We start from the raw sequence: 27,266 nt of genomic DNA on the forward strand, positions 1-27,266 counted from the left end.
CTGCCATATCTTGTGCATCCGCGGCCTCTTCATCCTCTGTGACTGGGGGGACAGCAGTCACACCTGTTTTGGGGCGCAGACCTGCCACCTCTTTACCCGCAACAGCCAGCGTGATTGGCAGGTCATCATTTTCTTTGGAGGTGGTAACACCAGCTGGTGTTGAGCGCTGTCCGACATCGATAGCACCACCTTTGGATCAAGGCAACCTAACATGTCCGCCTGCATCTTCCTCACAGACCGGCAGTTTGCCGGGGACACCCTTATCAACCCCATCTAAGCACAATAGCCAGCCCTCGGTCCCTCAGATGTGGACAAGTAAAAGACCATTTCCTCCTAGCCATGAGAAAGCTAAGAGGTTGAATTTCACCATCTGCAAGCTCTTGGCTACAGAAATGCTGCCTTTCCGCCTGGTGGACACAGAGGATTTTCGAGACCTTATGTCCGTCGCAGTGCCCCAGTACCAGATGCCCAGTCGGCACTACTTCTCAAAGAAAGGTGTGCCTGCGCTCCACCAGCATGTCGCACACAACATCACCGCTTCTTTGAGAAACTCTGTGTGTGACAGGGTGCATTTCACCACAGACACTTGGACGAGTAGGCATGGACAGGGGCGTTACATGTCGCTGACTGGGCACTGGGTAACTATGGTGACAGCAGGACAAGGGGCTGCTGTCCAAGTCTTGCCGTCCCCACGAGTTGTGCGTCAATCCTCTTTATGTCAAAGTTCCTCCACTGCTTCTGCCTCCTCAACCTCCTCTCGGTCTTCCACCTGCACCCAAAGCCTGTCTGGTCATGCCACAAGCTTTCTAACTGCACAGAAGGGATCCTGCACACCTCCTTACTATGCTGGCAGTAGGGCTCAACGTCATCAGGCGGTTTTTACATTGAAATGTCTGGGAAATGTGAGTCACACAGCTGAGGAGTTGTGGTCAGCTCTGGAGAACCAATTTCATGAATGGTTGTCTCCACTGGACCTGAAACCAGGGAAGGCCGTGTGCGACAATGCTGCAAACCTGGGTGCGGCCCTTCGCCGGGGCAATGTCACACACGTGCCTTGTATGGCTCACGTGTTGAACCTGGTTGTCCAGCAATTTTTAGCCCACTATCCCAGACTAGATGGCCTTCTGCAGAGGGCACGGTCGCTGTGTGCTCACTTCCGCCGTTCGCATCCCGCAGCTCAGCGACTTACATCTCTACAGAAGTCGTTGGGCCTGCCACTTCACCGGCTAAAATGCGATGTGCCTACCCGGTGGAATTCAACTCTGCACATGTTGCAGCGACTGTGGCAGCACCGACAAGCCCTGGTGCAATACGTTCTGACGTATAGCCTGGGCCAACGAGATTCAGAGGTGGGGCAAATCACGCTGGAGGAGTGGTCTCAGATCAGGGACCTATGCACCCTTCTGCACAGTTTTGAAATGGCGACGAAGATGTTTAGTGCTGACGATGCCATTCTCAGCATGACTATTCCGGTGATTTACATGCTGGAGCACATGTTAAACAGAATTCGGAGTCAGGTGGTGGCACAAGAGGAGGTGGAGGAAGTAGAGGAGGAGGAGTTGTATGCGGAAGGGCTAACATCTGCAAGGTCCAGACGGTCGGCAGCACCAAGGCGGCAGGCATGTGAGGGTGGGGGAGATGGTTTTACCAGGGCGCATGGTAGCAGCCAAACTAGTGAGGAAGGTGCAGGAGCCCAGGAAGAAGTGGAGGACGAACTGATGGAAGACTCATCAGATGAGGGAGACCTTGATCACATTTCTGTTGTGCGAGGTTGGGGGGAGAGGACAGAGGAAGGAAGCATGATTGTTACCTCGCCACCAACACAACAGGGACTTGGTGCTCCTGGATGCGCAACACACATGAGTGCCTTCTTGCTGCACTACCTGCAACATGACCCTCGAATTGTGAGAATTAGAAATAATCCTGACTACTGGGTTGCCACACTGTTAGATCCCCGGTACAAAAGTAAATTTGCAGAAATTATTCCTGCCATAGAAAGGGATGCACGCATGCAGGAGTATCAGCAGAGACTGTTGCAGAATCTTACATGTGCTTTTCCACAAAATACCAGTGGTGCACGTAGTGAATCTCACAGTTCCAACTTGCCAACCGTGGGACCGTCAAGTGTTCAGCACTCAAACCGTAACAGAACCACAGTATCTGCTGGTAACATCAATTTTGCGGAATCATTTCACCACTTTTTTAGCCCATCCTTTGCAAGGCCACAGGAGACAAGAAGTCTGACACATAGTCAACGCCTAGAGACGATGGTACAGGAGTATCTCCAAGTAAACATTGAAGCCACGACTGTGTCACTGGACCCTTGCTCTTTTTGGGCTTCCAATCTGGATAAATGGCCGGAGCTAGCCACTTACGCCTTGGAGATCTTGTCATGCCCCGCAGCCAGCGTTCTGTCTGAACGTGTGTTCAGCGCTGCTGGTGGTGTGCTGACAGATAAGCGCACGCGGCTCTCCACTGATAATGTAGACAGACTCACGTTCATAAAGATGAACAAATCATGGATCCGAAAAGACTTTTCTACCCCTGTGTCATCCTGGGGAGAGTAAAAGCTTGATGATTGGTTAAAATCACCCTACCAACCGTTTTAAGCTTTCAAATTACTAATCATGTTTATCTGTATCTTGACTGGAAAATAATTTGGGCTTTGTGGCAGTGTGCAGCACTGATCCTATTAGGCCATCTATACTAAAGCTTCACCAGATTTAAAATTAAAAATAATTTTTAGCTGCATCTAGCCCGGAAAATAATTTTGGGGCTCCGAGATGCGCAAGGCACATAAGTGCCTTCTTGCTGCACTACCTGCAGCATGACCCTCATATTGTCAGAATTCGAAGTAATCATGACTACTGGGTTGCCACACTCTTAGATCCCCCAAACTTTTCGATCAACCTTTTCATTTTAATAAAGACCAAAAAATGGTCATTTTTGAAATTATAAGCATTAGCAGGTTGTTAGAAACTGAAATCAAACAGTTTTCAACTCAAAACTTTATTCTAGGTGATGTTACATTTTCACATAGGACCCCTTGTTCGAAAGGAGCTTCTGAACTCTCTCGTCCATTGAATTTGTCAGGTTTTGGATGGTTTCTGCTTCAATTGTTTTGCATGAGGACAGAATACCCTCCCAGAGCTGTTGCTTAGATGTGAACTGCCTCCCGCCATCATAGACACTCCTTTTAATGATGCTCCAAAGGTTCTGAATGGGGTAGAGGTCAGGGAAGCATGGGGGTCACACCATAAGTTTGTCCCCTTTTATGCCCATATCAGCCAGAGATGCAGATGTTTTATGTGCAGCATGAGATGGTGCATTATCATGCAGAAAAATGATCTTGCTGTGAAATACACGGTTCTTCTTCTTGAACCATGGCAGGAAGTGCTGTTTGAGAAAATCCACATACATTATGGAGTTCATCTTTAGCGCCTTCAGGGATCCTAAAGGGGCCGACAATCTCTCTCCCCATGATTCCAGCCCAAAACATTACTCCACCTCCTCCTTGTTGGCGCTGTAGCCGTGTTTGCGTGGGGTGTCCATCAACCAGCCATCCTCCACTCCATCCATCTGGACCATCGAGCGCTGCACGGCACTCATCCGTGAACAAAACAGTTTTGAAATCAGTCTTCATGTAATGTTTGGCCCACTGGAGCCGTTTCTGCTTGTGTGAAGTGGATAGAGGAGGTCGACAGGATGGCGCATGCACAGCTGCAAACCTCTGAAGGACCCTGCATCTTGTTGTTCGGGGGACGTTGGAGGCACAAGCAGCTTCAAAAACTTGTCTGCTGCTATGACAAGGCTTTTTTGCCGCTGCTCTTTCAACCTGACGTAATTGCCTGTAGGAAAGAGTCCTCAATTTGCCCTTATCAGCACGCACACGTGTGTACTGTGAATCAGCTACATACTTCTTGATTGCCAAGACACTTCATCCTGATCATCGCACAATGTTGATTGTAGTCATGCCTTGACCTAAACACTCCACAATTTGTTGCTTCTCAGCAGCCGACACATCCTTTTTCTTTCCCATTTTGGCAGAAAATGTAGGCTGCTTAATAATGTGAGAGAGCCTTCTTAAGTAGTCTTGCCTTTCATTGGACACACCTGCCAAACTAATTAGCACAGGTGTCTGCAATTGCTTACAGTGATATAAAGAGCCCTGACACACATCACCATCAATGAGTTTAACTGACAAACAAACAAATTCTTCCCTTATCACTCCTAAACACTTTTTGTATAATAATTTGGAACGCAGTGTACATGTGCTTTTCCACAAAACACCAGTGGTTCACGTAGTGAATCTTACAGTTCTAACTTGCCAACCGTGGTCTGTATGTAGTTGTTCAATAAAGGGCCCAAAATTAAGATAACATAGATGGGAGAGGTCTCTATGAATAGGAATTCCTAAGTATTTGATACCCTGTGAGGGCCAGGCAAAGGGAAAGTTGGACTGGATGGAATCCTATATGGATTTGGGGAGGGAGACATCGAGGGCCTCAGACTTCGCTGCATTGATTTTAAAATTTTACCATGTAACAAAGTGATCTATTTCAGCCATAACAGCATGGATGGATATATGTGATTGAGTGATATATACTAGGACATCATCAGCAAATAGAGAGCACTTGTACTCGGTGCCTCCCACCTCAATCCACCTAATATTGGGGTTATGGCGAATTGATGAGAGCAGGTGCTCCGTCACTAGGATGTATAAGAGAGGGGACAGAGGACATCACTGCCTTGTCCCATTGGTGATTGTGAAAGGTGATGAAAATGTTCTGACGCACCCCCTGGGCCTTGGGACACCCGGAGCCGGACCCTTTTTGGTGGATGCTGGTGGTTGTAGTCTTCGTGGCGGCGACCCAGTTCCGTGGCTCAGGGCGGTCAAACCAGTGGCGGAACTATGTAAGTGGTTTTCATGTTTAAATGTCCGACTACGCCACCCGTGGATTGCGGTCAGAGTGAACCGCCGCTACAGGGCAGACCACTGAGGCTGGTGTTGTGGGTGCAGCAGAGCGTAGCATAACTCCCCACGGGAGGAGTATAGCCTCAGGGCAGTGTATGCGGAGGATGGGGGTGATGGTGCAGGGCAGCAGCAGTAACGACACGGAGTCAGTGATGCAGTTCAGGGCCTTTACTCACAGTTCTTATTATCCAGACCACGTCTGCAGGTAACGGCTGCCCACGTCGTACTGTGCTCACCAGGTGAGGGGCTCAGACAACTCCCAGATAACTTTGGAGCACTTCACAGGACCCCCTTTGTGTGTCCTTTGTCTGGCCTTTCTTACCAACACTTCTGTCCGGCTGCCTCGGGCCTCCTCTTGGTAAACTTGGCGCCAGTTTCCCTGACCCTATGTGGTGCCTTCCTAGCGGGTGTAGCGAGGGGCTGCGCCACATAAAATGTCAGAGCCTCCGGTTTCTAGCTGAGGGTCGTTTCCTGCCTCCACTAGTTCGGGGACCGGTCTCCCCCTTTGGCCTGACCCCTCCACGCAGGTGGATTCGGGCGTGCGGTGGCGACTCGCCCGTCCGCACCCCTGGGATCCCTTCATTCCTCGTTCCTGGAGCCTTCTCCGCTCCTCTTCCTTCCTTCTCCCTCTTCCAGGCCTGGGCCTCTGTTACTAGGCCCGCCTCCGGAGCAGAGCTCATGCAGAGCCCCTGCTCCCTGCCACTTCTGCTCAGACTTCTCTGCACTGAACTAAGATGGTGCCCACCTTTTATACTCCCTTCTCAATGCACCCAGGAACTGCTTCCTCCCTGCTCCTGCACTACAGGGTTCCCCTTCCTCAGTGTTCCCTCCCCCCACTCCAGCCAGGGACAGGGACTGTCGTGCCCATCTCAGGGGCATATTGGTCGCCCTGCCCCACGGCAATGTGGTGTAATGCATGCAGGTGTCGGGTCCTGATCCACACTCCATCCTTACCTGAGAGTGAGATATCACACCTCTGGGTGAGGTGCAATACGTCTGTAGCAACCGAGCCCTCAGGGTGCTACAGTTCCATTTATCTTCAGCCTAGGTGACGTATTGCGATACAGGGCCGTGATTTTGGCTATAAAAGGGTCCCCTAGACCCCTACCCCAAGCTTTTTAAGAGAATCATATATGGCGTGCCAGGAGACTCTATGGAATGCTTTCTCAGCATCCAACGAGAGTATCTAATTACAAATTTTTAACTGCATCTAGCCCAGGAAATACTTTGTGCCTAGTAGCAGTGTCTGCTAGTGAGCGGATTATCCCGGCTGTTAAGCAAGCTGCACCACCTGTAGTTTAGACACTTAATTTTTTCAAAGGAAATGCTTCGGGACCATGGGATACTTAGTGAAGAGCATCAGGAGGCACCCCAAGGCATAGGGGCTGGGACTGGCAGTAGGATGCCTTGCGGTGGACAGCCGAGCTCGATCCTTATAAAAGCTTTTTAACTGCAGCAGCTTTAGTGGACGCTACTGGAGCTGGAATTACCGCGGCTGCTGGCATGAGACTTGCCCTCCAATAGATCCTTGTAAATGGATTTAAAGTGTATTCATTCAAATTAGAGAGACAATTTAAATTAAAAAGCTTAGAGCTGCCTCCACCACAGGGGGGCTCGCTCGACCCACCAGCGGACAGGCACCAGTATTGGGAGAGGGGGGCTGGCCGTCAGGGTTCACCGCGGCTCTGGCACAAACCCGGCGACACGGAGGTGGCACGGGCAGGAGCGGACTGGCCGTGTCGGCTTCTCACTTTTTGGATTTTAGAAGAGCATGACATGCCTATATCTGTGTCTCCCCCTCCTTTTACTCCTCCACCTCTTTTATTTTCGCATGACTATATGTACTTGTCACTTTTCCATGTGTTAGTTATGTCTTCTGAGCAGTTTGTCAGCTTTTGGACACCTTTGAAGGTGTTTTCTATGTGTTTCTATGTGTTTTTGTTTGCCTGCCATTGGTTTTAACGGTATTCGAAGGTGTTCGACGAACAGTTCGACGAACAGTTCGGCGAACACACGGGTGTTCGACGAACCGAACCGAACTCGAACACTACGGGGGTGGCTCAACACTAGTCAGCAGGTCCTTCAGTGTACCGCTGCCAGCAGCCTGGAAGGAGGGAAACAAGACACTGGGGGCCATTGGAAGGTAAGTATATATTTATTTTTTATATTCTCTTGGGTCACACTATATAAATCCATGCCGGTTGCATGGATTTATATAGTGTAACCAAGTTGACAAGCACTTTCCAAGTGATGCTAAAATCGCTTGGAAAAGCGCTTGATAACCCGCATGCGAAAATGCATGTGAAGAACGCTTCACTTCCGCATGTCCCTGGCAGGAAAAACGCATGTACAATCCGCATGTACAATCCGCATGTACAATCCGCATGTACAATCCGCATGTACAATCTGCTGCAATAGGGCTGCAATGCTAATGCAATGTCTGAAAGGGATTTACTCAGGTCTCTAAAGTAAAAAACATCTATGACCAGGCCATGCCATACTGCTACCCAAAAAACGAGAAAAATAAATACTGCATTTTAATTAAAAGTATATATTACATAGAAATAGTAGGTGCCATTTAGGAATCTATCACTCGTATATCAATTCTCAGTTATTTTCCCCATGTAAGTATGACGGGATAATTAAAATGTATTTTTAGATTACATCTGTAGGGTTTCTGCCAGTGTGTCTGGGGGAAAAATCAGCACAGTTTATGCTGATAAATGAATATATCACACTTTCTCTGTGATTTGAACACTCAACGAGTCTAGTAACACTTAGCAAAGCAGCAAAGCGAACCTTGGTTTCTCACTGTGTTGAGGCTAAATTACAACACAAACAGGAAAATATACAGTGTATGAATAATTATCTTCCTTAACTCCTCCAGGTAATTTACCTTAGTGCAGATACAGTTGAAACCAGAAGTTTACATACACTATATAAAAAGACACATATGCATGTTATTCTCAATATCTGACATGAAATCAGAATAAACCTTTCCCTTTTTAGGTCAATTAGGATTACCATAATTTTTAATATTTACCAAATGGCAGAATAATGAGAGAGAGAATGTTTTAAGGCATTTTTATTACTTACTGCAAAGTCAAAAGTTTACATACATTCATTAGTATTTGGTATCATTGTTCTTAAACTGAATGACTTGGGTCAAACGTTTGGAATATACTTCCACAAGCTTCTCACCATAGTTGGTCGGAATTTGAGCCCATTCCTCCTGACAAAACTGCACCAGTCCCTCTTGCAGAAAAACAACCCCACAACATGAGGCTGCCACCCCAGTGTTTCACAGTTGGGATGGTGTTCTTAAGCTTCCAAGCTTCTCCGTTTTTACCCCAAAGTAACGTGGTCATCCAGTAGGCGCGGTCTTGCTTAATACAAGTGTATGGAGCAAGGCCGCGCCCCGTGTAGTGACGTGGTCATCCAGTAGGTGCGGTCTCGCTTAATACAAGTGTATGGAGCAAGGCCGCGCCCCAAGTAGTGACGTAGCCATCCAGTAGGCGCGGTTTCGCTTAATACAAGTGTATGGAGCAAGGCCGCGCCCCAAGTAGTGACGCAGCCATCCAGTAGGCGCGGTCTCGCTTAATACAAGTGTATGGAGCAAGGCCACGCCCCGTGTAGTGACGTGGTCATCCAGTAGGTGCGGTCTCACTTAATACAAGTGTAATGAGCAAGGCTGCGCCCCAAATAGTGACGTGGCCAGCCAGTAGGCGCGGTCTCGCTTAATACAAGTGTATGGAGCAAGACCGCGCCCCGTGCAGTGACGTGGCCATCCAGTAGGCGCGGTGTCGCTTAATAGAAGTGTATGGAGCAAGGCCGCGCCCCGTGTAGTGATGTGGCCACCCAGTAGGCGCGGTTTCGCTTAATACAAGTGTATGGAGCAAGACCACGCCCCAAGTAGTGATGTGGCAATCAAGTGGGCGCGGTCTCGCTTAATACAAGTGTATGGAGCAAGGCCGCGCCCCGTGCAGTGACGTGGCCATCCAGTGAGAGCGGTCTCGCATAATACATGTGTATGGAGCAAGGCCGCGCCCTGTGTAGTGACGTGGCCATTCAGTGGGCACAGTCTTGCTTAATACAAGTGTATGGAGCAAGGCCACGCCCCGTGTAGTGACATGGCCATCCAGTGGGAGCGGTCTCGCTGAATACAATAGTATGGAGCAAAGACGCGCCCCATGTAGACACGCGGCCTTCCAGTGGGCGCGATCTCGCTTAATACAAGTGTATGGAGAAATGCCGTGCCCGGTGTAGTGACGTGGCCATCCAGTGGGTGCGATCCTGCTTAATACAAGTGTATGAAGCAAGAACGAGCCCCGTGCAGTGACATGGCCATCCAGTGGGCACAGTCTCGCTTAATACAAGTATATGGAGCATGGCTGCGCCCCGTGTAGAGATGCGGCCATCCAGTGGGCGCGGTCTCGCTTAATACAAGTGTATGGAGAAAGGCCGTGCCCGGTGTAGTGACGTGGCAATCCAGTGGGTGCGATCCCGCTTAATACAAGTGTATGAAGAGAGACCGCGCCCCGTGTAGTGACATGGCCATCCAGTGGGCACAGTCTCGCTTAATACAAGTGTATGGAACAAGGCCGTGCCCGGTGTAGTGACGTGGCCATCCAGTGGGTGCGATCCCACTTAATACAAGTGCATGGAGCAAGACCGCGCCTCGTGTAGTGACATGGCCATCCAGTAGGCACAGTCTCGCTTAATACAAGTGTATGGAACAAGGCCGTGCCCTGTGTAGTGACATGGCCATCCAGTGGGCAAAGTCTCACTTAATACAAGTGTATGGAGCAAGCTGCTCCCCGTGTAGTGACATGGCCATCCAGTGGGCGCAGTCTCGCTTAAGTCAAGTGTATGGAGAAAGGCCGTGCCCCATGTAGTGACGCGGCCATCCAGTGGGCGTGGTCTCGCTTAATACAAGTGTATGGAGAAAGGCCGTGCCCTGTGTAGGGATGTGGCCATCCAGTGGGCGCGGTCCCACTTAATACAAGTGTATGGAGCAAGACCACGCCCTGTGTAGTTACGTGGCCATTCAGTAGGTGCGGTCCCGCTTAATACAAGTGTATGGAGCAAGGCCACGCCCACTAGACGGGCTCCACCCAGGCTTGTGCATATCGCATACATCACCATCGTTCCTGGCTAAAAAATCGTCAAATCCCTGTAGTGCACACTTCGTGCACAGTGGGGATTCATAAGTCTGCAATCACACAGAGTGACCGCAGACTTATCATTTTAGACTGGACAACCCATATAATGGGGGTTGTAAAAATGTAATGCACATTCTCTAGAAACAGCCCCATTCAAATATTTGAAAAGGATTTCTATATTAGCAATTTTTTGTTCTTATTTAATTTTATATTTATGCCAATGAACCATGATACAATGGGGCAATACATTTTATATCTGGAAAAACTAGAATGCAGAAATTACAAATTCAAAGATTGAAATAAATTCAAAACAAATGGAGCAAGTAAAGTCTATTGTGCTACTATGTAGCTGCATAAAGTTTCATCACATGCTCTCTGCGAGCAGAGATAGATGGGACCTCCAGAATCTAAAAGGGTTCTTTTATCTATCTACATGGAGAATAAATCCCATGCCTTTGCTTCATTACTACAATAAATCTGCCCCCCCCCCCCAGTGCAGAATATATTAAATGTAAACAAATAGGGTCATGTATAGATCAGGAAGATAATGCGCTAAATTAAAAACGTATTCACGTGAGCTTTGTCAATGGCAATGCAATTTTTAACTTACTGACCTGTTATATTACTCACAACACATATTAATGCGCTGAATATTATTCTCTGTGTCTGTTCTAATATTATGTGGGAAGAAAGATTTATAGAAGGCATTTAAAAATTCAATAGAAGGATACAGAATGACTGTATTCTCATTGTGTTCAGTGGTCAGGTCATGTTAAGGTTGCATTTCCGTGTAAGTGGAGTCTGCGTGTGGCTATGCACAGTGATAGCTGTGTACCTGGAAATCGCATTCAAATTCTAACAACATATTACGTCTAGATTCGCTAACATTGCTGCAGTGAATGATATGGGAAAAAAAGATTTTTTAATTTCTAACTCATGCTCTGTTGTAACACCAGCCAGATGGATAAATAGGATCACCATTATATTTCCCCAGAAGAAAGCAACCAAAGCAGCCACTGATGACTGGTAGCTTACTGGCGGATAGGTAATGAGCGTAACTTATGACACCCAGAATATGGACTGTCCATCAATCGCTTAGGGCTCATTTACACTGGGAGGTAATCGGGAATGAACCTTCCTAGAAATGCTTGCTCCAGATTATCAGCCTGTCAAAACAGGCAGACAAGCACCTGAGGAATGAGCAAAATGTTGGTTTGTCGGGTGAAATGATTTTTAATCTTACTTAAAAATTATCGTTCTTGGCGGCACATTGTCCCATGTAAACCAAGTGATGAGCTGTCGATAAAATTATATTTAATTGCACACGGAAAGATTGTGTTATAGTGGTTGCTCCTTTTCAGTAAATTGATGTCTCCTGCTGCAGGATAATATAAAGAAACAAATTGTGTTGTCCTCACCTTCTCCGGGTCCATCGGCGAGTCTCCGCTAATGCTCTCAGGGTCTGAAAGGGAGCAACCACTTTAAGGATCATTTCATGCACATGGAAGAGCTGATCTAAAAAGCCTATTAAATGACCACAGGTTGTCTATCGTATAGCCGATCGGTGGTCATTTAACAGCCATGAATGGGATGTCTAAATTCAGTCCTATTTTTGCTTGTTGATTTTGCTGCGTGACTGCTCATTAGTCTTATCTCTACCATGTACATCCATGTAAATGTATCTTGTTTTGCAGTTCGGGATAAGGACAGGTCACAATTGTTATGTGTGTGATGCTGTGACTGCAAAAAGGCGTCTGAGGATCACTTTAAGAACACGTATCATGGTTCAAGAAGAGCCTGCTACTACCTGAAGGGCTGAGCATTGTAACACTGATACACTGTGCCACCATGCTGTCATATAAGCTCATGGGAGTGTGAATATATGGAGATTTAATGGCAATTGAAAAGTATGATCTACACCATGTGAGGTGCTGGATCATAGTGTGATTGGTCATGAAGTAAGTCTAAGTCAAGAGCAAGCTTGTCCCTCTGCAGTGGGGCTAAGGCAGTAAGGCAGCTGGTGTGGACCAGAAGTTTAGAGACAAGAAGAGGCCTGTATGGAGCTATGGAGAGTGGTCGCCAACCTAAGAGTAGGTGGGAAGCAATAAAACTGCGTTTGCCAAGACAGGACTAGGTAGCCACTGTAAAATACGCTGTGAACCAAGCACAGTCTAATCTTCAAAAACTATAATTATTATAGTCCCATTATTGGGACTGTAATAATGTTTTGGTTACAAGATAATGTAGGGCTCTTTATCAAAACATTATCACCATGCCCTGGTCATAGAAAGGACCATCAGCCCTCTTCAAAAAGTAAAGACAAGGCTCCCCAGATTCCTGCTATGGCTTCCTAGCTGTTGATACCTGCAGATGTGATGGCATTACTCATATTGCTACTAGGGTCAATACCATTTCCCTGGTTGATAACATTAATTTAAGGTCTGTGCCAAATTGGTCATATCTTTTTAATCTTGTACGGTACGGTTCGACTCCGCATGACTTGTCATATCTGAAGACTGCTATCATATACATTTTATTTCTGTGATCACTTTGCCTAGAAGACCAAGATCTAGGTGCACTGTACATGGTGGGATCCTGGTCCGTTCCTGTTATCAGAATCTCTGTAAATGTCATTCGAGACCCAAAGTGACTTTTGCACTTTAACCTGCTCGTATTATGGAGAAATCTGTAAAGTCATCCCAATGTTTTTAAATCTAGCAGCAGACAAAATCCACCGCACAATGAGCAGGCATATAATATTTTCATAGCAGGAAATACAAATGGGCTATTTCCTACATGGATACAATTTCACAGTAAATGATTTAATGGATCTAATAAAAACAACTTTACATTTATGATGGATGGTTGAGGCTCTATTGTGGCATTTGGCTTCCTTCAATTACAATGTTTTCTAGAATCTATCATCTCTATTCTAATGTCTTAGAAGCAGAAATGAAAAATATGATGGTGCTGGTGTCTAAAGTAAGCAACTAAAATGGATGGAATATTTGATCTTTTGCTAACATCAGCACCGAGAAGCCATGAAGGCAGGCCTTTACTGCCCATCTGGAGGGTCATACAATGCTTCATCATACTGGCTAATGTGTCTTGTGCCATAGTGCCATGTGTAGTTGTCCTGCACACAGACTATTGCAATGTCTGGCGTCACTCCCATCCAAGAATCTCCAGCTGTGATGAGACTACAAGTCCCAGCCTGGTCAGAGAGTCCACAGGAGAGCGATTATAGTCAGGGGAACTGCATTAAGAATTAAGATAATCAAGCAAATGATATCCTTACCCATAGGATGTTTTAAAGGGAACCTGTCACCATGAAAATAGTTTTTCATGGAGAAAGCATTCAGTATAACCCGTGTTTTCATCATTTAACCCTCTGCTCTTTCTGGGATTTTCAGACCAGTGGGCGGTCCTATCAGTGACTGGCAGCTTTATTTGTATAAGTGTAAATACAGAGATAGTTGTCAGTCACTGATAGGACCACCCACTGGATCCAAAATCCCCGAAAGAGCAGAGGATTAAATGATGAAATCCAAGGTTACACTGAATGCTTTCTCATAAAACTATATATCAATCTGCTCAGCTCCTCCTGCTCTATAACATGGGCCCTGCACATTAGACTGCCGTTTCATGGTGACCGGTTCCCTTTAAAACATCCTAATGGTCGGGTTCTCATTTGCTTCATTGTCTTCTTTCTTCTCTCTGACCTTGCATGATGGGGACCTTTTATCCCGGCTAGAATGGAGCAGCAATGCACATGCTTGACTCGCGATCTATTCATTCCCTTTGAGGGTTTTTGCAGCAGTCCCACAGGAAATTAATGGAGTGGTGGTAGAGCGACTGACCTGCCATGCCATTTTGTAACAGGGACAAAAGTTCCCCTGTAGGGGTAAAAATGTTCTGACCTACCATCAGTGGGACACACCAATCAGCAGGTTATCATTTATCCTATGGAAAGGTGATAACTTGTTTTATCTGGACAACTCCTTTAACTACATGATTAGGAGGCTCAAGGGAATTCACAACATGAAGAAATGTATCGCAAGCAGAAAATCCTAATATGAATGTTTAATCACCTAATGTAATAACAATCATTGGCGGATGATCAGATCGTTTATGCCAGAATAAAAATCATTATTATCGGCAGTAAATGTGCTATTGAGAACAAGATGATGTATTGGGGCAGAACAATTGTAATAACGATCGTTATGTCCCGTCATTGTTAATTGGCTGGTGAAGTGGCCAGTAAACGAGAGCTGATCGACTAGTATAAAGCGATCAGTGCTTGTTAAGAAGCTGAGAGCGGCCCACCTATATTGGCCAAAACACAATACTTTATAAAGCATGTATACCCTTGTCATCATTTCATGAATTTATCAGTGCTAGGACCATCACTGATCAATAGAATGGAGGTCGTCTTCCTCCTCACTTTACAGTAAGAACAAGTGTGAATGAAGTACAAGTCAAGCATGAGCCCTGATGCTCCAATCAATGTCTACAGGCGGAAACAATGGAGTGACATTCTTGGCTGTCCCCATCAGTCTCATATATACTGAATGGAGAGCACATTGTACTCTGATCAATTAGGGTCCCAGTGACCAGTTATTTATCACTTATCCTTTTGGGCAGGTGCAGACGATCGTGTATTTTTTCATCGGAAAGAATCGGGTCGATTATGCAAATCACACTCTTATCAAACTCTGATCAGAGTGTAAGAATAGTGTGATCCGATTCTCTCTAATGTGGAGAAGATGGAGTAAAAAAAATCTCCCATCTTCTCCGTTCTGTCACTGGAAATCAGACTGCACTCAATGTCATCCGAGTGCAGTCCGGTGCTTTCCACGTACTCATTGACTTGCATGGTCGAGTGCGATCCGAATATCAGCTCTGTGCGAGGAATAAATCTAACATGTGGATGGCCCCATGGAATATCAATGGTCCGAGTGTGATCCGTTGTTTTGTCGGACTGATACTACAGTCGTCCGCACGAGCACTTAGGATAAGTGATCAATATCACTTATTAATGACATGTTCAATGTATCATATTTGGTAGATTACTTGTAGCTCTGTGTGCCGAACATTAGCATAATTTTGAGTCTGGGACTAGGAAAAGGATAAAATATTGTCATTTTAATCAAGACTACAGGGGCAAACAACACCTTAAGGTCACTGGATGTAACATACATATTACATTTAGCATAAGAAAAGCAGCATAATGAATACAACTTCAAGCTTTTCTAAATCTATAGAAAAAGAAATGTATCATTACATCTGTGGTGCTCTGTAAACTTTATATTCATAAGCTCCTGGGAGCTAACCTTCTCCCTTCATCAGATCTGAAAGGATTTCTAAAACCGCACAATGCTGATATATATTCTGGGCAGTATTTGATCAGACTAACAGGTTGCCTGCAATATGCAGTGTTGCAATGCATTTCAAAGAACAGGTTTATCTACACACAGGAAACACTGGATTTAACGAATAATCACACATTTCCCTTTCCTTTCATTACATTCCAACCTTTTCTTTTAATATTTGTGCAGAAAGGGAAAGGATGTCTACTTGTGTGTCCAAGCCAAATAAATCACTGAAAGACTGCCTGAAAATTCTGAAAATGGAAAATTATGGACGAAATTAAGCAAGACGGACAATATATCAATTTGTTATAGATTGAGAATAATAAAGGTGCGATGACGCCAGCATTACTAGGGCAGCATGAGACAAAGATGTCTCCAAGATATATTCACTGGGCTGTCAGCTTTGATAACCCCATAAAGCATGTTGAGCTAATAAAGGTGGATCCCCGGCGTAGGATTTATCTCCGTTAGCTAAATACAAGAGTTACAGCATAGTTCTCTGCTCTGCGGAACTAGATGGGCCTCATTTATCAAAGCTATCGGCCATAGGAACCAATCATACCTCAGCTTTTATTTCTTAAACTGCTCCAGTAATATGAAAGCTGTGCTGTGATTGGTAGCTATGAGCAATATATTTTAGAGTACACAACAGCTGCAGACTTATGCATGGGGGTGTGTTGAGCAGACAGCTGATGGCGCTGTCTTAATTGTCAGCAATTGCTATACTGTACTGTATGACCTCTTTGGTTTGTTAGTGCTAGTTTTCTTCCTGTATTCTTCAGGTTGTTGATGAACCTGCTACACATTTCAGCTTTCAGTAAAATTATTCTCCCACAATTTCCAAGCACTGAACAATTCAGCTGAAAGCTGAGATAGGCAGCGAAGACAGTTTACTTTTAGACAGTTTTCAAGAACCTGACTCAATAGGTGCTCATATGTACAGTACAGACCAAAAGTTTGGACACACCTTCTCATTTAAAGATTTTTCTGTATTTTCATGACTTTGAAAATTGTACATTCACACTGAAGGCATCAAAACTATGAATTAACACATGTGGAATTATATGCTTAACAAAAAAGTGTGAAACAACTGAAAATATGTCTTATATTCTAGGTTCTTCAAAGTAGCCACCTTTTGCTTTGATGACTGCTTTGCACACTCTTGGCATTCTCTTGATGAGCTTCAAGAGGTAGTCACCTGAAATGGTTTTCACTTCACAGGTGTGCCCTGTCAGGTTTAATAAGTGGGATCTCTTGCCTTATAAATGGGGTTGGGACCATCAGTTGTGTTGTGCAGAAGTCAAGTGGATACACAGCTGATAGTCCTACTGAATAGACTGTTAGAATTTGTATTATGGCAAGAAAAAAGCAGCTAAGTAAAGAAAAACAAGTGCCCATCATTACTTTAAGAAATTAAGGTCAGTCAGTCCAAAAAATTGGGCAAACTTTGAAAGTGTCCCCAAGTGCAGTTGCAAAAACCATCAAGCGCTACAAAGAAACTGGCTCACATGAGGACCGCCCCAGGAAAGAAGACCAATAGTCACCTCTGCTTCTGAGGATAAGTTTATCCGAGTCAACAGCCTCAGAAATCGCAGGTTAACAGCAGCTCAGATTAGAGACCGAGTCAATGCCACACAGAGTTCTAGCAGCAGACACATCTCTTCAACAACTGTTAAGAGGAGACTTTGTGCAGCAGGCCTTCATGGTACAATAGCTGCTAGGAAACCACTGCTAAGGACAGGCAACAAGCAGAAGAGACTTGTTTGGGCTAAAGAACACAAGGAATGGACATTAGACCAGTGGAAATCTGGGCTTTGGTCTGATGAGTCCAAATTTGAGATCTTTGGTTCCAACCACCGTGTCTGTGCGACGCAGAAAAGGTGAACGAATGGACTCTACATGCCTGGTTCACACTGTGAAGCATGGAGGAGGAGGTGTGATGGTGTGGGGGTGCTTTGCTGGTGACACTGTTGGGGATGTATTCAAAATTGAAGGCTTACTGAACCAGCATGGCTACCACAGCATCTTGCAAGTGCATGCTATTCCACCCGGTTTGCGTTTAGTTGGACCATCATTTATTTTTCAACAGGACAATGACCCCAAACACACCTACAGGCTATTTGAACAAGTAGGAGAGTGATGGGGTGCTACGCCAGATGACCTGGCCTCCACAGTCACCAGACCAGAACCCAATCGAGATGGTTTGGGGTTAGCTGGACCGCAGAGTGAAGGCAAAAGGGCCAACAAGTGCTAAGCATCTCTGGGAACTCCTTCAAGATTGTTGGAAGACCATTTCCGGTGACTACCTCTTGAAGCTCATCAAGAGAATGCCAAGAGTGTGCAAAGCAGTCATCAAAGCGAAAGGTGGCTACTTTGAAGAACCTAGAATATAAGACATATTTTCCGTTGTCGCACACTTTTTTGTTAAGTATATAATTCCACATGTGTTAATTCATAATTTTGATGCCTTCAGTGTGAATGTACAATTTTCATAGTCATGAAAAAACAGAAAAATCTTTAAATGAGAAGGTGTGTCCAAGCTTTTGATCTGTACTGTATATATTATATATAAATATATATGTAATGTATACATGTGGATATTGTAATGCTCTACACCAGGGGTCCCCAACTTGTGGCTCGCAGGCTTGAGACATGTGACTCATGTTTATCTGCCAGCTAACTGCATTTGTAGCTCGTTTAGCAACCAGCTATGAAGAAGAGGTCTCCAAAAGTGATTTTTATGAGTAGTCCTGCACAGAACAGAAGATCTGGATGTCCATATATTTGCTGGGGGAAGGGCTAGAGAAATAAGTATAGCAAGATGGAGATAAAATAATACTGTTAGTTAGAGGAGAGCTGGAAGCTTGATGCGATAGTGTGGAGGGTGCACTTGAAACGAGAATATCAAATGATGGCCAAGTGGGAACCCTTTAATGTAATTATACTGCCTACATGGGAGGGGACACAAGGTCTCAATGGTCTACCAGTGATAGTGGGCTCTAAGTGTCACTATTCTGTGCAGGCCTGTGGAGTCGGTAAGCCAAACCTTCGACTCCGACTCCGACTCCTCAATTTCCATGACACAGACTCCGACTCCCTCATACATGGCTCATGTTTAAGTGATAAATTTACTGTACAGATTCATCTCAGCTAAAAGTCTAGACCCTTAGATCAGGAATAGGACAGACGTTTATAGGACATTTAATAACTTTCCCAAATTCTTCTAAAAAAATATTCCCCACAAACTGCATTGAATTACTGTACCCAATTTATTACATATTTTAGAAGTCGAAGTTGGTCCATGTTGGTCCATGCTCCACCAAAATGGACTCCGACTCCACAGCCCTGATTCTGTGGGAACAGACCTGGATGTGGCTCACGATTATCACTCAGAGTTGAATGTGGCTTTCAAGGTAAGAAATGTTGGGGACCAGTTCTCTACACATATAGGCTGAGTTTACACCTAGATTAGAATTTATGGTTTTCTGTTCCATCAAAGGAACCAAACAAAAAAAATGAAGGCGTGTTGAAACCTTGATTGAATGATGTGTCCCAATGGAGCCTGATGGCTCTCGATGGCTTACAGTGGGGTTCTGTTAGTCTTGATGAATCGGTCCAAAGTTTGGCAAAGTCAAAGCGCCGACCTTCATCCCATAGAAATGTTATGAAAGGACCTAACCCAGTAACATAACAAGTTGAAGCTGTTTGGTATGGAGGAATGGGCTGCAATTCCTCTAAGTCAATGTGGAGGACTGAACAACTATTACTGGACACCTTTAGATGCAGTTATTGCTGCACACAGGGTCACACAAGATTCTGAAGGTTCACATACTTTTACCACGCAGATTCATGTGATATTGTTTCATTTCCCTCTAAAATCTAATATTTTTGACTCACTTGGTCAGTTTCGTCCGTTTTATCCACTATTAGGAATGATGATAAAAGTTTAAGCGCAAGTTTATGAAGAAAATATATAGAAAATTCACCAAGTTTTAGGTACGGCTGTGTGTATAAAACCAGCACATCAGAATTATATTTTTTACCACCTTCACTATAAGTGAATGTGCTCAACGCATTTTTTTATATATATATTTTTTGCAATCTATTTGTGAACCAGGAGGTGCAGCATGAACAAACCATTAAAAACTGTTATTGTGCAACAGAACATTACATTGTGGAAGAACAGATCATAAAATGTGACTTTAGAAGAGAATGGTGGTAGTCCATACACAGAATACAGAAGACGTGAGCGGACAAGGCGTCCTCTGCTTACCATGACATAGGACACTCTCGGACAGATATGTCGGATGCACCAAACATGCGCTGGCATTAAACTCGTCATCAGAGTCCTGAATTGACTGCTTGGCACTAGCACTTAATAACCACCTCTGGTTGTCATGGAGATGGGGTGATGGAGAAGGGGGATGTAAATGCTCAGTAACTGAAGGACTAGAAGATGAGGATGGCATGGGAGAACCTAAGGATAAAAATAAACATGTTGTAATAAAGCCATGCATGACAGCGTGCAATGAAAGGAAAATAATACAACATATAATATGTATATAACGTAAGTAAAGTAATATTAGGCAAAAACATGACAATGGCTCAGAGGTTGGAATTAATCCAGCCTTCTGAGATTTCACTCATGCGAGAAGAGTTAAATTAAAAAAGAAAAGCATGGGGAGCATTTAAAAGGCCATGGCTCCATAACGGCGCTGTCAGGTAATTCATGTTGTCACTTGGCCCTCATAAGGCCTAGCAGAATGGACGTACTCAGTACCGCGCACCGTGTCACACCTGCTAATGGCCAGAGTCGGAGAACATGAGAGGACGATGATCCTGCCTGTAGATGGAGCACCCTGTCCAAAAACAAATAACACATCGCTTATTACTGCCGTGTCATCCCACGGCCGAGCTCCTCTTCATCTGCCGCTCTCATTATAGGTGTGAGAAAATAATTATGTGACTGGGTACAAAGCAAACATCATGCCTACAACTTCTTACACAGGTAGCAACCATGAATTTCTCCTATTTTTAGCAGTGATACATCATTTATAAACTGTGAGCATACCCTGGCTGCACAGAACGTGGGGGCTATAATGTATGATCTGTCTGGGGAGCGCGGGGAGGCTGCCATACACATGAGATGGTCAGTCGGGTGCGGGCCGCCATACACATGAGATGGTCAGTCGGGTGCGGGCCGCCATACACATGAGATGGTCAGTCGGGTGCGGGCCGCCATACACATGAGATGGTCAGTCGGGTGCGGGCCGCCATACACATGAGATGGTCAGTCGGGTGCGGGCCGCCATACACATGAGATGGTCAGTCGGGTGTGGGCCGCCATACACATGAGATGGTCAGTCGGGTGCGGGCCGCCATATACATGGGATGGTCAGTCGGGTGCGAGCCACCATACACATGAGATGGTCAGTCGGGTGCGGGCCGCCATACACATGAGATGGTCGGTCGGGTGCGGGCCGCCATACACATGAGATGATCGGTCGGGTGCGGGCCGCCATACACATGAGATGGTCAGTCGGGTGAGGGCCGCCATACACATGAGATGGTCAGTCGGGTGCGGGCCGCCATACACATGAGATGGTCGGTCGGGTGCGGGCCACCATTCACATGAGATGGTCAGTCGGGTGCGGGCCGCCACACACATGAGATGGTCAGTCGGGTGCGGGCCGCCATACACATGAGATGGTCAGTCGGGTGCGAGTCGCCATACACATGAGATGGTCGGTCGGGTGCGAGTCGCCATACACATGAGATGGTCAGTCGGGTGAGGGCCGCCATACACATGAGATGGTCAGTCGGGTGCAGGCCGCCATACACATGAGATGGTCAGTCGGGTGCGGGTCGCCATACACATGAGATGGTCGGTCGGGTGCGGGCCGCCATACACATGAGATGGTCAGTCGGGTGAGGGTCGTCATTAGTGTTGAGCCACCCCCGTAGTGTTCGAGTTCGGTTCGGTTCGTCGAACACCCGTGTGTTCGCCGAACTGTTCGTCGAACTGTTCGTCGAACACCTTCGAACACCGTTAAAACCAATGGCAGGCAAACAAAAACACATAGAAACACATAGAAAACACCTTCAAAGGTGTCCAAAAGCTGACAAACTGCTCAGAAGACACAACTAACACATGGAAAAGTGACAAGTACATATAGTCATGCGAAAAGAAAAGAGGTGGAGGAGTAAAAGGAGGGGGAGACACAGATATAGGCATGTCATGCCCTTCTAAAATCCAAAAAGTGAGAAGCCGAGACGGCCAGTCCGCTCCTGCCCGTGCCACCTCCGTGTCGCCGGGTTTGTGCCAGAGCCGCGGTGAACCCTGACGGCCAGCCCCCCTCTCCCAATACTGGTGCCTGTCCGCTGGTGGGTCGAGAGAGCCCCCCTGTGGTGGAGGCAGCTCTAAGCTTTTTAATTTAAATTGTCCCTCTAATTTGAATGAATACACTTTAAATCCATTTACAAGGATCTATTGGAGGGCAAGTCTCATGCCAGCAGCCGCGTAATTCCAGCTCCAGTAGCGTCCACTAAAGCTGCTGCAGTTAAAAAGCTTTTATAAGGATCGAGCTCGGCTGTCCACCGCAAGGCATCCTAGTGCCAGTCCCAGCCCCTATGCCTTGGGGTGCCTCCTGATGCTCTTCACTAAGTATCCCGTGGTCCCGAAGCATTTCCTTTGAAAAAATTAAGTGTCCAAACTACAGGTGGTGTAGCTTGCTTAACAGCCGGGATAATCCGCTGACTAGCAGACACTGCTACTAGGCACAAAGTATTTCCTGGGCTAGATGCAGTTAAAAATTTGTAAGTAGATACTCTCGTTGGATGCTGAGAAAGCATTCCATAGAGTCTCCTGGCACGCCATATATGATTCTCTTAAAAAGCTTGGGGTAGGGGTCTAGGGGACCCTTTTATAGCCAAAATCACGGCCCTGTATCACAATACGTCACCTAGGCTGAAGATAAATGGAACTGTAGCACCGAGGGCTCGGTTGCTACAGACGTATTGCACCTCACCCAGAGGTGTGATATCTCACTCTCAGATAAGGATGGAGTGTGGATCAGGACCCGACACCTGCATGCATTACACCACATTGCCGTGGGGCAGGGCGACCAATATGCCCCTGAGATGGGCACGACAGTCCCTGTCCCTGGCTGGAGTGGGGGGAGGGAACACTGAGGAAGGGGAACCCTGCAGTGCAGGAGCAGGGAGGAAGCAGTTCCTGGGTGCATTGAGAAGGGAGTATAAAAGGTGGGCACCATCTTAGTTCAGTGCAGAGAAGTCTGAGCAGAAGTGGCAGGGAGCAGGGGCTCTGCATGAGCTCTGCTCCGGAGGCGGGCCTAGTAACAGAGGCCCAGGCCTGCAAGAGGGAGAAGGAAGGAAGAGGAGCGGAGAAGGCTCCAGGAACGAGGAATGAAGGGATCCCAGGGGTGCGGACGGGCGAGTCGCCACCGCACGCCCGAATCCACCTGCGTGGAGGGGTCAGGCCAAAGGGGGAGACCGGTCCCCGAACTAGTGGAGGCAGGAAACGACCCTCAGCTAGAAACCGGAGGCTCTGACATTTTATGTGGCGCAGCCCCTTGCTCCACCCGCTAGGAAGGCACCACATAGGGTCAGGGAAACTGGCGCCAAGTTTACCAAGAGGAGGCCCGAGGCAGCCAGACAGAAGTGTTGGTAAGAAAGGCCAGACAAAGGACACACAAAGGGGGTCCTGTGAAGCGCTCCAAAGTTATCTGGGAGTTGTCTGAGCCCCTCACCTGGTGAGCACAGTACGACGTGGGCAGCCGTTACCTGCAGACGTGGTCTGGATAATAAGAACTGTGAGTAAAGGCCCTGAACTGCATCACTGACTCCGTGTCGTTACTGCTGCTGCCCTGCACCATCACCCCCATCCTCCGCATACACTGCCCTGAGGCTATACTCCTCCCGTGGGGAGTTATGCTACGCTCTGCTGCACCCACAACACCAGCCTTAGCGGTCTGCCCTGTAGCGGCGGTTCACTCTGACCGCAATCCACGGGTGGCGTAGTCGGACATTTAAACATCAAAACCACATAAATAGTTCCGCCACTGGTTTGACCGCCCTGAGCCACGGAACCGGATCGCCGCCACGAAGACTACAACCACCAGCATCCACCAAAAAGGGTCCGGCTCCGGGTGTCCCAAGGCCCAGGGGGTGCGTCAGAACATTTTCATCACCTTTCACAATCACCAATGGGACAAGGCAGGGATGTCCTCTGTCCCCTCTCTTATACATCCTAATGATGGAGCACCTGCTCTCATCAATTCGCCATAACCCCAATATTAGGTGGATTGAGGTGGGAGGCACCGAGTACAAGTGCTCTCTATTTGCTGATGATGTCCTAGTATATATCACTCAATCACATATATCCATCCCTGCTGTTATGGCTGAAATAGATCACTTTGTTACATGGTAAAATTTTAAAATCAATGCAGCGAAGTCTGAGGCCCTCGATGTCTCCCTCCCTAAATCCATATAGGATTCCATCCAGTCCAACTTTCCCTTTGCCTGGCCCTCACAGGGTATCAAATATTTAGGAATTCCTATTCATAGAGACCTCTCCCATCTATGTTATCTTAATTTTGGGCCCTTTATTGAACAATTCCATACAGACCACGGTTGGCAAGTTGGAACTGTGAGATTCACTACGTGCACCACTGGTATTTTGTGGAAAAGCACATGTAAGATTCTGCAACAGTCTCTGCTGATACTCCTGCATGCGTGCATCCCTTTCTATGGCAGGAATAATTTCTGCAAATTTACTTTTGTACCGGGGATCTAACAGTGTGGCAACCCAGTAGTCAGGATTATTTCTAATTCTCACAATTCGAGGGTCATGTTGCAGGTAGTGCAGCAAGAAGGCACTCATGTGTGTTGCGCATCCAGGAGCACCAAGTCCCTGTTGTGTTGGTGGCGAGGTAGCAATCATGCTTCCTTCCTCTGTCCTCTCCCCCCAACCTCGCACAACAGAAATGTGATCAAGGTCTCCCTCATCTGATGAGTCTTCCATCAGTTCGTCCTCCACTTCTTCCTGGGCTCCTGCACCTTCCTCACTAGTTTGGCTGCTACCATGCGCCCTGGTAAAATCATCTCCCCCACCCTCACATGCCTGCCGCCTTGGTGCTGCCGACCGTCTGGACCTTGCAGATGTTAGCCCTTCCGCATACAACTCCTCCTCCTCTACTTCCTCCACCTCCTCTTGTGCCACCACCTGACTCCGAATTCTGTTTAACATGTGCTCCAGCATGTAAATCACCGGAATAGTCATGCTGATAATGGCATCGTCAGCACTAAACATCTTCGTCGCCATTTCAAAACTGTGCAGAAGGGTGCATAAGTCCCTGATCTGAGACCACTCCTCCAGCGTGATTTGCCCCACCTCTGAATCTCGTTGGCCCAGGCTATACGTCAGAACGTATTGCACCAGGGCTTGTCGGTGCTGCCACAGTCGCTGCAACATGTGCAGAGTTGAATTCCACCGGGTAGGCACATCGCATTTTAGCCGGTGAAGTGGCAGGCCCAACGACTTCTGTAGAGATGTAAGTCGCTGAGCTGCGGGATGCGAACGGCGGAAGTGAGCACACAGCGACCGTGCCCTCTGCAGAAGGCCATCTAGTCTGGGATAGTGGGCTAAAAATTGCTGGACAACCAGGTTCAACACGTGAGCCATACAAGGCACGTGTGTGACATTGCCCCGGCGAAGGGCCGCACCCAGGTTTGCAGCATTGTCGCACACGGCCTTCCCTGGTTTCAGGTCCAGTGGAGACAACCATTCATGAAATTGGTTCTCCAGAGCTGACCACAACTCCTCAGCTGTGTGACTCACATTTCCCAGACATTTCAATGTAAAAACCGCCTGATGACGTTGAGTCCTACTGCCAGCATAGTAAGGAGGTGTGCAGGATCCCTTCTGCGCAGTTAGAAAGCTTGTGGCATGACCAGACAGGCTTTGGGTGCAGGTGGAAGACCGAGAGGAGGTTGAGGAGGCAGAAGCAGTGGAGGAAAAATGACATAAAGAGGATTGACGCACAACTCGTGGGGACGGCAAGACTTGGACAGCAGCCCCTTGTCCTGCTGTCACCATAGTTACCCAGTGCCCAGTCAGCGACATGTAACGCCCCTGTCCATGCCTACTCGTCCAAGTGTCTGTGGTGAAATGCACCCTGTCACACACAGAGTTTCTCAAAGAAGCGGTGATGTTGTGTGCGACATGCTGGTGGAGCGCAGGCACACCTTTCTTTGAGAAGTAGTGCCGACTGGGCATCTGGTACTGGGGCACTGCGACGGACATAAGGTCTCGAAAATCCTCTGTGTCCACCAGGCGGAAAGGCAGCATTTCTGTAGCCAAGAGCTTGCAGATGGTGAAATTCAACCTCTTAGCTTTCTCATGGCTAGGAGGAAATGGTCTTTTACTTGTCCACATCTGAGGGACCGAGGGCTGGCTATTGTGCTTAGACGGGGTTGATAAGGGTGTCCCCGGCAAACTGCCGGTCTGTGAGGAAGATGCAGGCGGACATGTTAGGTTGCCTTGATCCAAAGGTGGTGCTATCGATGTCGGACAGCGCTCAAGACCAGCTGGTGTTACCACCTCCAAAGAAAATGATGACCTGCCAATCATGCTGGCTGTTGCGGGTAAAGAGGTGGCAGGTCTGCGCCCCAAAACAGGTGTGACTGCTGTCCCCCCAGTCACAGAGGATGAAGAGGCCGCGGATGCACAAGATATGGCAGACGGTGGTTGGCCCGGCCGGCTAGACCGCATTGTAGCACACTGAGCTTCCCACTGCAACTTATGCTTCATGTCCATGTGCCGGTTCATGCATGAAGTACTCAAACTATGTATTTTTTGGCCTCTACTTAGCTTTTGCTGACAAATGTTACAGATAACACGAGTTGGGTCATCTTTATCGATCTGAAAAAATGCCCAGGCTATGCAAGGCTTAGCACCCATGCGACCTGAAGAGCCACCACGACTTGTGGTGAGAGGCAGAGTTGTGTTTGAGGATGCAGTTGTTGACGTGCTTCCAGTACTACGTCTCTGTCCAGGAAGGCGCAACCTGACCTCGTCGTCACTAGCATCTTCCTCCACCTCCTCTGCTGACCTCATCTCTTGGCTGACTGTGGGTTGACAGTAAGTGGGATCTCCGACCTCATCATCATCACCCTGTGCGTTATCACACCCGTCGTCCTCAGAGCCAACCTGTTCCTGCCCTGACAAAAAACTAAAGTTGTCGCTCCAATCAGGTATTTGAGTCTTATCATCGTCTTCCTCATTGTCTCCACCAACAGGAGTTACAGTTTGGGAATGAGGGTCTACATTATGGTCAGAACCTTCTGCGTCTGGTCCTGGATCCGACTCATAAAGATTCTGGGCATCAGTGCAGATCATTTCCTCGTCTGGATTCACAGAAGCGCTGGAGTCGACCTCTGATTCCCAGGCTATAGTATGAGTAAACAGCTCTGCAGACTCAACCATCTGTTCTACCTCATACTCAGACGGGCAGCTGGAGATTTGGGAGCTGTGAGGAAGCAAGTGCGATTTGGGTGACACCTTTGAGGACTGGAGTATTTGTGATGTTGAAGTTGATGTGGAGGAGAGCCCACTTAAAGGAGCACTTGATATCCGTTGAAGCACCTGCTGTTTTTGTGCCTCATCTGGAATTTGTAGCGATTGGCGTGGCCGTAAGAAAGGGATCTTATCACATTGTCCGCTAAAAGAAGTAGACA

The 27,266-nt window shown here is 47.0% G+C and overlaps 1 protein-coding gene across 17 annotated transcripts in view; it reads right to left on the reverse strand.

Annotated features, from left to right (window-relative positions):
• TENM3 (teneurin transmembrane protein 3) overlaps positions 1 to 27,266 on the reverse strand; it is a 1,704,102-nt gene that overhangs the window by 441,520 nt on the left and 1,235,316 nt on the right. For 15 of the 17 annotated variants that reach the window (XM_073643373.1, XM_073643362.1, XM_073643470.1 and 12 more), the window contains one exon: positions 19,783 to 19,986. The exons of the other annotated variants lie outside the window; for them this stretch is intronic. In XM_073643373.1, the coding sequence (XP_073499474.1) occupies positions 19,783 to 19,986 (204 nt within the window). The remainder of the gene's footprint in view (positions 1 to 19,782; positions 19,987 to 27,266) is intronic. 17 annotated transcript variants of the gene reach the window in all.

Source organism: Phyllobates terribilis, unplaced genomic scaffold (genome assembly GCF_046119375.1).
Source record: "Phyllobates terribilis strain yellow unplaced genomic scaffold, ASM4611937v1 Scaffold_1__5_contigs__length_1240528914, whole genome shotgun sequence".
Lineage (NCBI taxonomy): Eukaryota > Metazoa > Chordata > Amphibia > Anura > Dendrobatidae > Phyllobates > Phyllobates terribilis.